Raw genomic sequence first — 14,549 nt, 5'->3', positions numbered from 1 at the left:
CTAAGGCCAAGTCGTACATCAAAGACGGCCCAAAAAAGAAACGAGTATAATTTTGTGAATTACAAGACATGGTTAACAGAAACCACATGTGGGGGGGGGGTAGGGGGCAGGGCACAACAAGGGGACTGTCCTGGCACTGCTCCAAGGCTTCCCTCGGAAGAACGCGCCTAATTTATACCACGCGATGCACGCGGGGTTAACAATTTACGCCACCTGAGAGAGCAAGTTTTATGAACACACGTCATCATCTAGATCATCCTACGGAAATGTTCCTCCATTTGAGGTCCTAAGGGAATTGTGTATCAGGAATCTGCGGGGTGGTTAATGCAGCACCTCTGGGCCAAACGAAGACTGCAAGCCTCATAGAGTAACCGGGAAGTAACAGATAAGAGGAAGTCGCCATGGAGAAATGAGATATTTGAACGAAATCCTCTGCAAACTAGGGTTTGCAGAGTCGACTCGAACGCACCTAGAGGCAGTCATAATATCAAGAAACTTTTGCCAAAATATGAAATTTATTTTCGCACAATATAAAAATATGAAATAAATATTTCAATGTCAAAATATTTCTGTCAGATGCGTTTCCAATTCACTGTGGACTAAAGCAAGGAGATGCACTATCACCTTTACTTTTTAACTTTGCTCTAGAGTATGCCATTAGGAAAGTCCAGGATAACAGAGAGGGTTTGGAATTGAACGGGTTACATCAGCTGCTTGTCTATGCGGATGACGTGAATATGTTAGGAGAAAATACGGGAATTTTACTTGAAGCAAGTAAAGAGATAGGTTTGGAAGTAAATCCCGAAAAGACAAAGCATATGATTATGTCTCGTGACCAGAATATTGTACGAAATGGAAATATAAAAATTGGAAACTTATCTTTTGAAGAGGTGGAAAAATTCAAATACCTGGGAGCAACAGTAACAAATATAAATGATACTCGGGAGGAAATTAAACACAGAATAAATATGGGAAATGCCTGTTATTATTCGGTTGAGAAGTTTTTATCATTCAGTCTGTTGTCAAAAAATCTGAAAGTTAGAATTTATAAAATAGTTATATTACCGGTTGTTCTTTATGGTTGTGAAACTTGAACTCTCACTTTGACAGAGGAACATAGGTTAAGGGTGTTTGAGAATAAGGTGCTTAGGAAAATATTTGGGGCTAAGAGGGATGAAGTTATAGGAGAATGGAGAAAGTTACACAACACAGAACTGCACGCATTGTATTCTTCAGCTGACATAATTGGGAACATTAAATCCAGACGTTTGAGATGGGCAGGGCATGTAGCACGTATGGGCGAATCCAGAAATGCATATAGAGTGTTAGTTGGGAGGCCGGAGGGAAAAAGACCTTTAATGAGACCGAGACGTAGATGGGAAGATACTATTAAAATGGATTTGAGGGAGGTGGGATATGATGACAGAGATTGGATTAATCTTGCTCAGGATAGGGACCAATGGCGGGCTTATGTGAGGGCGGCAATGAACCTCCGAGTTCCTTAAAAGTCAGTAAGTAAGTAAATAAGTGGGCTTAATTAAGTAAGTAATGTCAAAATATCCTCGTTCCTAAACCACTGGGGCCAGTTTACATCTTTATTAAAATACACCTTAAGGGTGCTATTCATAGACATTTCGCTAGCCCGGGCTACGAGCGTGCTGAAGAGGATTCATATCATATCATATCACATCGCTGACACTGGTTTATGAATACGAAAAATGTTAGTTCGCTGATCATCCACCGAAAGCCCGAGCTAAGAATGTCTATGAATACGGCCCTTAGATATCATTAGCATTGTCTGTATCTAACATGCTAAGAAATAAAATACAATAAATCTCCATAATTAAACAATTTGTCAGCATTTTCAAAACCTTAAATAATTTAAATACAAGAAGTATAAAACGCGATTTTTTTTTACATTGAAGAGAAGAAATATACTTGTCACTTAATATATTTGTTTTACCTGGTTATTTAGCGACGCTTTATCAACTACTAGGTATTTAGTGCCGATGGGATTGGTACATTAAAATAATATATCATATGCGTAAAGCACTCGGCGCTTATTCCGTCGGATCCCGGCCAATCAGTCACTCATAACGAGTGCACCTCCGCACATGTGTGGACATTAGTCCTACGTCCATAACCATCTATGACGTAGTGCAGAGGGTAGGCCACTAGAGGGAAGCCAAGTAAAGCATCAGCACGTAGAGCTGAAAACCCGGGTTCAAAACCCGGTGCCGGAGAGAATTTTTCTCCGTTCCACTACTCTCTCATCGGAAAAATACTTGTTAGAACCTTTCTGCCTGCAGGTATACAATATATACACATAAAGATATACATGTGTGTATATGGGCTATTCCATCTCAAATCGACCGAAATATACAGAAAATTGACCTTGCAATTTTTAAATACAATGAAACTTTTTCTGTCCGTAGACAACTATGATACAATGCTTTGTGCAAAGTTTGAGGCATCAGAACTTCATAGTGTTTAAATTAAAAATATTTTAATTTATCGTATTTTCATAAAATTAGCAACTTTAAACTGTTGTGGCTCCGAAACCCTTTCACCCTTTATTTTGATGCTGAAAAGTTAAAGCTGAAAAGTTAAAGTTTATATTGACATGTAAACAGTTTTTCTTACTTTTTATGGAAATGGAGAAATTTATATTTTTCTTAATTAAGACACCTTTGCCCACGAAAAAAATATTTTTAAAATATATGGTTAGATTCCGCATTGAAAGTACAAATAAACACGTATTTTTTACTGGTGCAACGTTAATAAGAAAGTATTGAAAAATCAAATAAAGAAAATAAATAGTACGCGCGTGAGCTAACCAGCTGACTGTGAGGCGGGAGCTAGCCTAGGCAAGCAAGGCCAGGAGACATAAACACGTGATGTTTCGTCTAGTAGCGCATAGCTGGGCTAGCTTTATCACAGGTTTTCATAAACACAGGAGTAAAATGACGCCCAATGCTCGCTTATCTTCATCTCTCGGCCAGTGTGTGCTGTGTTGCGCCTTTCAAGTCTAGGCGTGTGAAAATTATTTATTTAATACCCCCGAAACTTATGCCGTGACACTAAGCAAACAATGCCGAATCCCTCATAATAACGCAAGTTTTTTTCTCAATATTTTTTTACATTTTTTACAAATGGGCAAAAAGCCTAAAAGTAAGTAAAATCAGATTATCTCTCTCTCTGTATACAATAAAAATAAGGATTACTTCTTATCATAAAAGCTTCAAAATGAGCTCTCGTTCTATGTTCTGCAGTAAATGGTTCCAGAGTTCTGAGCGCTGAAAGAGGCTTGTTTTTATAAAATACGCTAAATTTGTCGCTCAACAACACGAAAACCGTTTGAATTTCGATAGTATATTTTTTCAAATGCACTCTCCTCAGCACCTTGTATAAATAGGGAAAAAATTAGAGTATAAAAAATGCGACGTTTTTTACTGATCGATTTCATATGGAATAGCCCATACATAGTTATGTCTGACAATATTCCAAACAAGGTCAGTTCGTTAACATTAGAGAATACAGAAAGCGGAAGAGACAAGAATATGTAGACAATGTAAGCAGCGAGCACTGGAAGATCGCAGTCACGCAATGACATGGGATTTGCATGCAATGTAGATTCGTTAAAATGTGCAAACTACATTACGTACTTCAGCTATCATACATCAAACATTAGCATTACCACAAAACAAGCTGCATCCAGAAGTTAGTAAATGTTAATAGATTATCTTGTTACATTGGGGTAAAGTTGCCTATATCGCACCACTTTAGCATTTATAATTTTTATTGAACAATACAGATTTTATTTTCTGCATTCCTTTACAGAGATACATTCCCAGAACATTTACCTTTCATGGAAAAAAATACTAGAATTTGATTTAATATTTTTTAATTAAAATTACATTTTCGAAACACATGTCAGTGGTGCCATTTAGGCAACTAGTTTCTAAATAGCACCTGCGGTTTCTTAAATCGCACCTCTTTATCTGCAGGGAACAGGATGAAGGAAAGCTTTTAATATTGAACATACTGAAGAGTATTTGAATGAATAATGTAATAAATGCAAATTACAAGTTTATTGAAATTAATGAAAGACAGTAACGCATCTTCAAATCAAATTGAAAAAATAGAGCGTAAATTACGTAACATTTAAACTGCCTGAATGCGTTTTTTATTGTTATACATTTGCCATGTGCTTCACCAGGCAGTTCAGACTGTAAACTGCGTCACCTTTTCTCCACGATTATCTCGAAGCCACCTAAGAACTGCTTCATGATATAGCTGTCTGAAATAATTTGAAGATAGAAACATCTAAACGCTGGGCCTATGAGTATTATGACGAAGAAGCTGAAACAGGAGCACACCATTTTCCCGAGATAATCTAGCTTCTAAATTTTTGGAATGGGTCGTATAGGTGGACATACAGAAGCAGCACTTTTTTCCATGGCAGGTTTGAGTGGCAAATAAAATGTTTGAGCTATTCGACAAATAGTTCAACGTTGATGTAACCTGACTCAGAGCAAATAAATAACGATCCTGGAGGAGCACCAGCTGATAATGAAGGATGCACTGTTCGACGTTTAAAAATTATCATAGGTGGAACAAAATACCTGGTTCGCTTGTACAACACACACTTGTATTAACGCCCTTCTCTCCACTTGATATTGCACCCACCTGATGCATTCCTAGTTCAGTTAAAATTTTTGGGACTTTCTTTTGTACGGTTAGAATTGCTACAGTTGCTCATATCGCACCGGTGCGAATTAGGCACCTACAAAGTGGTGCGAATTGAGAAACTACGCCATAAGTTATTATTTCCTTCATTCTAGCCTATAATCACCACATGTTCGAAAATCCTACTAAGTTAAATGTTCTTTAATATCTCTTTAAACGAATAACATCTTATGATTATGGATTCCTTTGCATACAAATCCGTTATTTAGTTACAAAATGTTAGCTAATTATGCATCCACCTGAGCGATTATATTATATACACTATCACCACGCTGCTGACACAAAGAAGTGGCAGAAATCAAGTGACATGGTGGAAGTTCATATGGTAGATTGTAACAATACCACTAGATGCTACACTACTACAGTAACTTGTTTTAAACTAGCAGCGGTGCCATTTAGGAAGCTGTGCGATTTATGCTACTCTACCCTAATAGATATACATAGTGAACCTTAAGTAATACCGGTATCGTTAATTTCAGGGAATTATTCTTTGAGATATTTCAAACACAAGAGTTTAATACAATTGTACTCGTTTTTGCTTCCTTTTCGAGATACAAATTGTTTTATATGAAACATTTCACAGTGTGTTTTGGGAACGCCATTCATTAAATTCCCAATATGTTTAAGTCAGTTTAAGAGAGCATTGTATTATGATAATAAATGATCGAAAGGATTTTAGTTTTGTTCTTTTAAATGTGCAGAAATTTGATCCGAACATATGTAACTTTTCGTTCTGCAAAGGAATTTTTTTGATAGCCAAAACCTATGTAAAAAATCGACTGGTGGTAGTACCATTTCCCGTAACAAACCGGAAGTAGGAAGTATATTTTCATACATATATATATATATATATATATATATATATATGTTATTTGGGATAGATCAAAGTGATAAGGCCAATTTTTACTTTGCCTATTTTGCCTTTTTAAGTCGTTTCTTACTAATCCTATGGCCGGTTTTTTCCAAGTATTGTTAGAAAATTTAACGACTGTTAAACTCTAAACAGTGTGTTAATTGATAAAATTGTATGTTTTCAACACCAGTTTGGTTTAACAGATTGTTAACAGTATGTTAATTTTAAATGTAGGATTTCGAGCAGTTAACTCCTTTAACGGTTAGTTAAATATGGCCGATGTCTCCACAGTTGTTCTAACAGAAGTTGCAAAATTAATATTTTGTGTCTCTCTGTAGGGAATGTTTAGCATATGACTGGTAATATAATATTTAAAAAATACTTTCGGCTGTTTAAATACATCAGTGTTATTTTATTTCTTTCGTATTTCGTATCCATAATAGCAATGAGGAAATATAACCTTACTTTGTAATTATTATTCAGCACGTCACCTACAACTTTCATTTGTCAACTGTTTGTTTATGGAGCGTGGCCTACTACTATAACAGGTCATCATTTTATGCAAGTTTCATGACACACTCTATAATATAGAATTTAAAGATTAATTTTAGCCAATAAAAAATTGTCTTATATGTGTAGAATCATTACCAACTGCTGTTGAGTAGTTAAAATAGTGCTAACAGACGTTATAGTTAAGTGTTGGTTATCTTAAACAAAATTATGTTGAACAAATGAGAAATACATTAACAAAGCGTTAAAAATAAACAGAATGTTAATTTAACATTCTTTAAGCAAAATTAAACATTACTTGGACAAACTGGCCACTAGTCTTTTTTTTTTGTCATTTTAAAGCAATATAGTTTCTTGTTTATTTGCAATTTCCTAATTAATTGCAATGTAATGTGTATGAAATTTAAATATCTGAAACAATCACTCACTTTACTAAATATCAAAACATTCATATTTATATCTCATTGGTATCTCCAATACAACCTTCATTAAACACAAGCCAAAATTTTACTTCTAGAGTGAAAAATTACGAATTATTTTTTCATCACTCACCTTTATAATTAGAATCATATCGAGTATGAAAATACTGTTACTTTACTCATGCAACATACGACTCCACTGTTACCTACATCTCAGCATCAAAATTTACCTAATAAAAATGTCTCACTGTTCCCCCTGTCTTACTGCACCCACTTCTCCCCTACATGTGTGTGTCCGAAATAAAACTTTAAGCATTATTCTTTACGTCTTATTATTGAAGTTGTGCTTCATTATAATTAAATTAGTGTTCAAACCCTATAACCACCAAGATCAAAGCTAAGTTCCCCAGCACATTATATTGCCCCATTATCCTTCTAATCCTTTACGGTTGCACTATTTTGTTATTATTATGAAACAGATCAATTAGTTTACCTTCTTTCGTGCTGAATCTGTTGACGTCAGTCTCATTCACTTTTAATATTACGTCACCAGCCTCTACCTGCGAAAAAAAGAAGATTCATTTCAATCATATGCATTTAAGTAAATTTTTAGTATTCATATTAATAGAAACTGGCCGCTATAGAAGATGGAAGAAACTTTAAACATTCGAGGTGAGATTTTTGATATAGTAATTGGATGCCCATTACTGAACCAAAGAGAAATGACGATATAAGTAAAGGGCTAAATGTGTTATTGACAAGTCAAACATTTTTTCCATCCCTGAAACTTTGTTACAATTAAAGTTTAGATGAAAACACCACGTCACTCAATAAAGAGACAAACGTGTCTTTCTGTCACTTTCCTATAAATCCCTTTCTCCTTTAAGTACGGGTCTGTCTCACGCTATACATTATTTACTCCTGAGAATTCTGGCTAACAGCAGAGAATCTTTGATACTCAATCGACAAAACATAGATGCAGAGAAATGCAGTGAAAATAGCAATAGCCTTCGTAAAGAAAGACTAACCAAAACATAATAGACTATGTTACTTAACGGAGAATTGAAAGAAATCAGATAATTACGAATTGTTGGAAACATCAAACCTCAATCATACACACAAAATAAACATGAAACTTCTATTTGTATGTCTGCCTGTTCGTCTGCCCATCCACCTTACTAATAACCTATCGTCATCCATCCAACCATCCAATCATCCGTCTATTTATTAATACATCCTTATCCAATTCAATCTATTTAATCCAGTGGTACTCACTAGAAATTACAGGAGAGCCAAAGTTAGAAATAGTAATTTGCCGAGAACCACAATGCATATCATAGTATTGAAGCTGAACAAAATGCGTGGATTTTTAATTCTTGAATATTTGGCCTAATAATAATAATAATAATAATAATATAAAGTAACAACACCAACACATATTACTATTATTTTGAAGTTGATGGGCGGACTCTGCTAATCTTTTGCAAAATCAAATCATATAAATATGACTTGAGCAGGTTGACTTGTTCTTTTATTTCATTTGTAATCAATCTGTTTTGAATTTGGAAATTTAGAAAAATAAACTATCACATAAAGCTAGAAACCACTCCTTAACAATCCACATATCTATAAATGACTTAATTTCTGCTGATACGATGTTTTTTTATTTTATTTATTTATTTAGCTAGTAAGCAAAGTGAGTACAAATTCAAAAGTATACAACAAAAATGTTTCTAGCCACTACAGTAAGGGCCAGGCTTGTGTGGTCTTAGGCATTAATATAACATAAAATTTACAGACAGTTTACTAAGTTGTCAATTCGTTTTTATGTACAGCTGTTGAGATATTACGGACATTTTTAACATTTTCAGATTTCTATCATTGTTTGAGAATGTTTTGAATACTTGTTTCCAAAATTTGACTGCACGCTACTGTAATATTTATTAAGATAAAAACGTTTATAACTCATTATTATATTAAAACATAATAAGCACATGAGACTACCTTAAAAAAAATACGCGTTGTTGAAAACCTTCACTGGCAGTACGGTAATGATGCGGGGTAACCAAAGTTTTCTCCAGTGGCACATTATTACAAAAAAAAAAAAATCTCAGAAAAGCAATAATACAGTAGGTCTATTAGTAATATCAGTTGAAGAGCACCGATAATTTTCCTTGGGAATCGCATTGCGGCCCGCGGGCCACGTAATGATTATCACTGATTTAATCTAACATATATAATCCAATCCATCTGATCTATACAATCCAATCCATCCGATATATACAATCTAATCTATCAGATCTATACAATCCAATCCATCTATCCTATCCAAGCTATCCATCTATCCTCTCTAACCTATCCATACAATTTATCCAATATACTCATTCAATCTACCCAACCTATTCATCCAATTGACTTATCCAATCAATTCATTCACCTAAACTATCCAATCTATCCATTCATCAATCCAGCCATCCAACCATCCACTGCATCTACTTTACAGAATCCATCATTCACCCATCCAATCTACCCAATCGATCCACCTAATCTATCCAATCCATCTCATCCATCGATCTATCCATGTAATGTACATAGGCCCTCTATCTATCCACTGATCAATCCATCGATCGATTCTTCTGTTTGTCTGATTTAGCCCACCTACCTCATCCGGCCTGCCAATCGGTCCATCTATCCATCGATTAATTCATTCATCCGTCCGTCCGACCGCCCATCCATCCATCAACATACCCAGCCACCCACCCATCCACTCACCCATCAATCAATCAATCAATCAATCAATCAATCAATCAATCAATCAACCAACCAATCCATCCATCCATCCATCCAAATCTAATGAAAATGTATCCATATTCCGTTTAAGGAACTATAGATAAGTAATGTTTTAGAGGATCAATTGCTCAAGAAATCCATAATATTTCGCATGATTTTCTTCTTGGTGTTAAACAGAGTGTGAAAGAGAAGCTATTAAGAATTAGAGAACAAAGTGGAGGCTTTACATGAATTCTATATTAATACATTTTATATAAATAAACACCATTCTCTAGTGAACTACATTATTTTTATTGCTATTTAAACCTTCATTTTTAACGAGGACTCAAGGATCAAACATATTTCAGACTCTTCAACAACCCTTCACAAAGATTTTTTTAAAGATTTTTTCATGCACTCATTGTACTTTATCATTTAACGTTCCCATAACTATGGCACTGGAACACAAATATGGTAAACGATACAACCATTCAAAGAACATTGTAGAAGTAACATAGACCGTTCGTAGATAGCTGCAGTGACTTGACTTCAAACTACAGTACAGCAGAAATATAGATAAACGAGGTACTACGTTATGGAGTACAAAATTTGAACGGTTGTATCGTGGACCATAGTTGTGTTCCAGGACCACAGTTATTATGGAAAATGACGGTAATTTACAACTACATGGATCGTTCAGAAAATGCGATGTAAGATAAATATAGAGGAAATTAGATGAGAACGACAGGAAGAAAATAGAACTATTCGAAGAAAGCTTGTTCCAAAGTAGCTTCATTCACCAAATACCTCAGAGGACCTTTCTGGTACCGGACTTGTATGAGAAGCCAACTGAATGCACACAATGGAGAAACTTCTTGGCGGCCTTGAGGGGAGGGAATTTATATTCGCAGCCACTTGCCTGGGAATGTATAAAAAGATGATCTCAGTCGACCACGAACTCCGGAAATGTGCCACAAAGCAAAGGGATGATTAAGACGTGCCCATGAGTCAAGTTGTCAGATGTCGAAACCTGCTGTGTTATTCATAAAGCCCCCATAAGAAGCAGCGCTTCTTGCATTACCACAGTCATCTTTATTCAATCACATTTCAGTCTTGGTTCCATTTCGGGATTCATCTGTACTTCCCCGGAGGTTAAAAATGATCTGTGTTTGAGCTAGTAATCAAGAATCTTGTACTGGAAGACATTTTGGAAATGCAGCTACTAGAAAAACATCAAGATGAAAAGGATCCCTATAATCGATTATGACATTCACCTACACAACTTGCTACATCATCATTTTCACCTTACAAACAGAATGTCAACAGTAATACACATGGATGGGCAACTCGTACTCCCAAAGTGCTAAAAAAACCTTGAAAGAGAGAAAGGCAGACGGAGCCAGCCACAGCAGTTACAAGCTGTTTGTACAGGGACATCACTTTATTTTTACCAACATTTTTAACATTAACCTGGCTATACTCGGAAACACTGTTACCCCCTTCCATTACAGGAGTTTAATGTTACTAGTGCAATATGTAAACAAATCATTTTACTAGCTATAGGAGGAGAGAAAAGTAGTGTATCCATTTATGTTGTAGGGAAATACAATATTACGATTTTCAGTTTGATCATCACTTTTATGGAATTTATCAAAATACAGTAGAGTAGTAACATTTTTTTTTCAAAAACTCAACTTTTCAGGCGGCTATGTTCGTTATGTAATGTCTACTTTATTTAGCATATTAATTATTGGTGTTAGCATACAATATAGAGAGTGCATTTAAATTGAGGGGGTCATAGGCAAAGGGCTGTAAGTACACTTAAATACTTTTGAGAAAATGGGGTTTAAATATTTAAGCTTTCGTAAAATCGGTGAAATTTGTATTTAAATTTTAATGTGTGATGAGATTAAAATATCCCTTTGCCACTAAAATTTTATATACTTTAGCTTACACTGGATGCACTTAACTCATGTTATTACAAATGTCACTAGCATTCCTTTGCTTCTAGCCACCTCAATTCAAAATAAGCTGATCTGAATTTTTAAACAAGTTGCTGAAAATGGTTGCCGTTCATTACAATGCAGGCTTCAATTCTTTACGCATATTATTAAAAACTTTTTGAAGCATATTCTCTGAAATTGAATTTATCATTTCTTGAATATAATTTTTAGTACGATATTATTAATATAGGTTCTTTCTTCTATAGAAAACGCAACCATATTTCTGAAACACACTATACACTGCAGTGTTTACTTCACTGCTTGAAGACTTCGAATGCAACAGCGGCCGTAAGTTTGTGTGTCTGACGGGAGCAAGGACATTAGTGAAGGGGTGAGAGTGAAGTACATTCAGAAATGCAGGTACAATAAAAATGCAAGTAAAAATAAAATTATGTCCCTGTAGTTTCGCTGCTAAAGCCACGGTGCGCTCTGGCGGCTCATGCAGGTGATCGTGATATCTATTCCATGATTTGAATTTCAGAATGACGCATGGTACAATAATTATAGCAATTTTAGACAGACTATACCTGAACACATAACAAAATTATATTATTTTCTAGCTTTGTAAATTAGTTTAGTACTGGAAACACAAACTGAATACAACCTTTTCAAGATACAACAAATATAGCTGCAACATATTTATTATTACACTATTTGTTAATATTTCTTATTATATGTCTTATTTGAAACGTAGAACGCTAGAATTTACAAGTCTTTATACATTAAAGAGTATTCCTCTATTCTCAGAAAGTTAATAGTCTGTATTCGCAAACAATAACAAATTCAAGGAAGTATTTTTTACAGGTCACGGCAGATGAAATAAGCTTACTTCTGAGCTCTTTCTTTACTTTGAGAGCTTTTACACTTCTTTCTTGTATTAAACTCTGCCTCAAGCACATACAGTATATATGGAAGCAAAGAGTATATTTGGGTAACATTACGAACAGTTCGATTCCTGATTTTGCTGGAATCTGAGTGGCGTGCTGTTCTGTAGATTTATTAATTCAAGCCATAAATTTTCAGGATTTTCTATCGGCGTAAGCCAAAAAGATTTCAGAAAAATTTCGATTCCTTGTCAATTGTCACTGTTTCTCCAAACTTAGCAGTGAATTCTGCTGTAGGTCTTGAAGTAGGATCTTATATTTGATAAGAAGATTTTCTTATCACTCTTCAAGATAGTTTATAATCAAAGAAAGTGAAATTGTCTATGTTCTACATGATACTGACACATTTCAAATTGATCCATAAATGTTCTTAGCTAGTCGATTATATGTCGTGGAATTCTGTAACTCGCACGCACAACGTGCTAACGATATTTGATATCAGTCTCACCATGTTGATATCCCATTTTTACCTTTAGCTGTTCTAAAGCAGATACAGACAGTATTTCTTTACTAAAACCTTCACTGTTTATTTGTAACATAAAATGTCATGCGTAAGAAAGTGTAATAAAATACAAGCTTTACCTCTCTTCTTAATAAAAAAATATCTTTTTACTCGTAACTAAAGGGAAATGATCTGCGAATTATATTGTTTTTCACTTAAAACGAGCCGCCACTTACTGCAGACGCGATCGAACTTGTGTCTTGAAAGAACCGCACACAGACAGTACAGCTAGTACAGAGTCCGTTCTACCTGCACTGAGATTGTGTTGACACTTTGAGAGCACGAGTTGCCCACCCATGGTAGTACACATCTACGTAAAGATTGTAATCAATCATTGTAATAATCAGTAATATAAAAGCTGATAGTTTTCCGGTAATTTAATCGAGCTTAACAAATGTTTGTTGTCATGGTAATTACTTCGATATCTGCGGTCTCGAAATAATTATCTCATGACAAGAAACATGAGTTTAAAAGCGAAATTAAATTACAGGCGAAAATTGTTTTGCACGTGTTTAATTCAGCTGTATATGCGAATAACTGTATTATACTGCATGAGTGCATTCAAATATGTTTCCTGTGAAAGCAGAGATTATCAACATATAACAGTTTCCTACGAATATGAGATTTGCGACTAAACATTTCAGTTATAATACAAAACTTTATTGGGAAACATGTTTTATTTCAGAATATTAATTTTAATGTCAATTCATTTTCGGTAAAAAAAACTTGGTGTACGGATTGCTCGCTTCTCCTGTACCATCACCACTTACTTTTTCCTTTCTCCTACCTCAAGCGGCAACCAGCTTTTCTTCTCCCACCTCTACCCACTCTCGTGAGATATCCCGCGTTCGCTTTAAACTGACTTTCGCAGCAATCCATATACTAATAAGCTTTCACTAACTTTTAGTGTTCGTTGGTGTTAAATCCTCTATAGTTTAATTTTTTAAATATATTTTCACATCCAAATCTTTCCATGTTCGCTTAGAGTTTTCTGCCAATCGCTAATAACTTCAAGAGCAATGATCCAATAGGCGGCAGATATGAGAGAAATAGAAAACTTCTTACAATGAAAGAAATGACCGTAGGATAAAATACTCTCAAGTATTAGCTTCTAGCACCATGTTTTTGACTTCAGTGTAGTACGAGTCTCATTGGTCAGTTGACCACCAATAAGATTGTTCACAGGCTGCGAGATGTTCGCGACAATTATCATTAAAACCACTATCATCTTCACTATCTTCACAACCACCATCTCCACAATCTCCACAATCATTAAAATCATAATCATCTTCACTATCTTCACAAACATCACCTTTATACCATTAAAACTACTGTAACATATTGCTACAAAAATGGTCATTTATTTTAACCACATTATTACTTAAATCAACTACATTATTATTATTATAATTATTATGCTCACAAAATTAAAATTACTATACCGATAATCTTTACTGTTTTTATAAATATCTTTACTATTACTAAAATCACTATAAACTTCACTATCTTTACAGCCATCACTTTTCTTATCAATAAAATCACTATAATCTTCTTTATCTTAACAAAGAACACTTTTACTACCATTAAAATTACATAACCTTAATTATTTTTAAAACCATCACCTTGATTATTAACAAAATCACTATAATATTAATTATATTTACAACCATCATCTTTGCTATCATTAAAATTCCACAATCTTCATCATTTTTACAACCATAATCATTATCATTAAAATCACTATAATCTTCATTGCTTTTACAAAGAACATCTTTACTATCATTAAAATTACATAATCTTACTTATTGTTAGAACCATCACCTTTCATTAAAATCACTATAATCTTCATTATCTTCACAG

General features: G+C 34.5%; 1 protein-coding gene across 4 annotated transcripts in view; it reads right to left on the bottom strand.

Annotated features, from left to right (window-relative positions):
• The window catches only part of Efa6 (Exchange factor for Arf 6), a 593,207-nt gene that overhangs the window by 168,704 nt on the left and 409,954 nt on the right, over positions 1-14,549 (bottom strand). For all 4 annotated transcript variants that reach the window (XM_069824534.1, XM_069824535.1, XM_069824537.1 and 1 more), the window contains exon 2: positions 7,025-7,091. In XM_069824534.1, the coding sequence (XP_069680635.1) occupies positions 7,025-7,091 (67 nt within the window). The remainder of the gene's footprint in view (positions 1-7,024; positions 7,092-14,549) is intronic.

Source organism: Periplaneta americana, chromosome 4 (genome assembly GCF_040183065.1).
Source record: "Periplaneta americana isolate PAMFEO1 chromosome 4, P.americana_PAMFEO1_priV1, whole genome shotgun sequence".
NCBI classification, from domain to species: Eukaryota; Metazoa; Arthropoda; class Insecta; order Blattodea; family Blattidae; genus Periplaneta; species Periplaneta americana.
The sequence above is the reverse complement of the archived record's forward strand: the minus strand, read 5'-3'. Positions and strand labels throughout refer to the sequence as shown.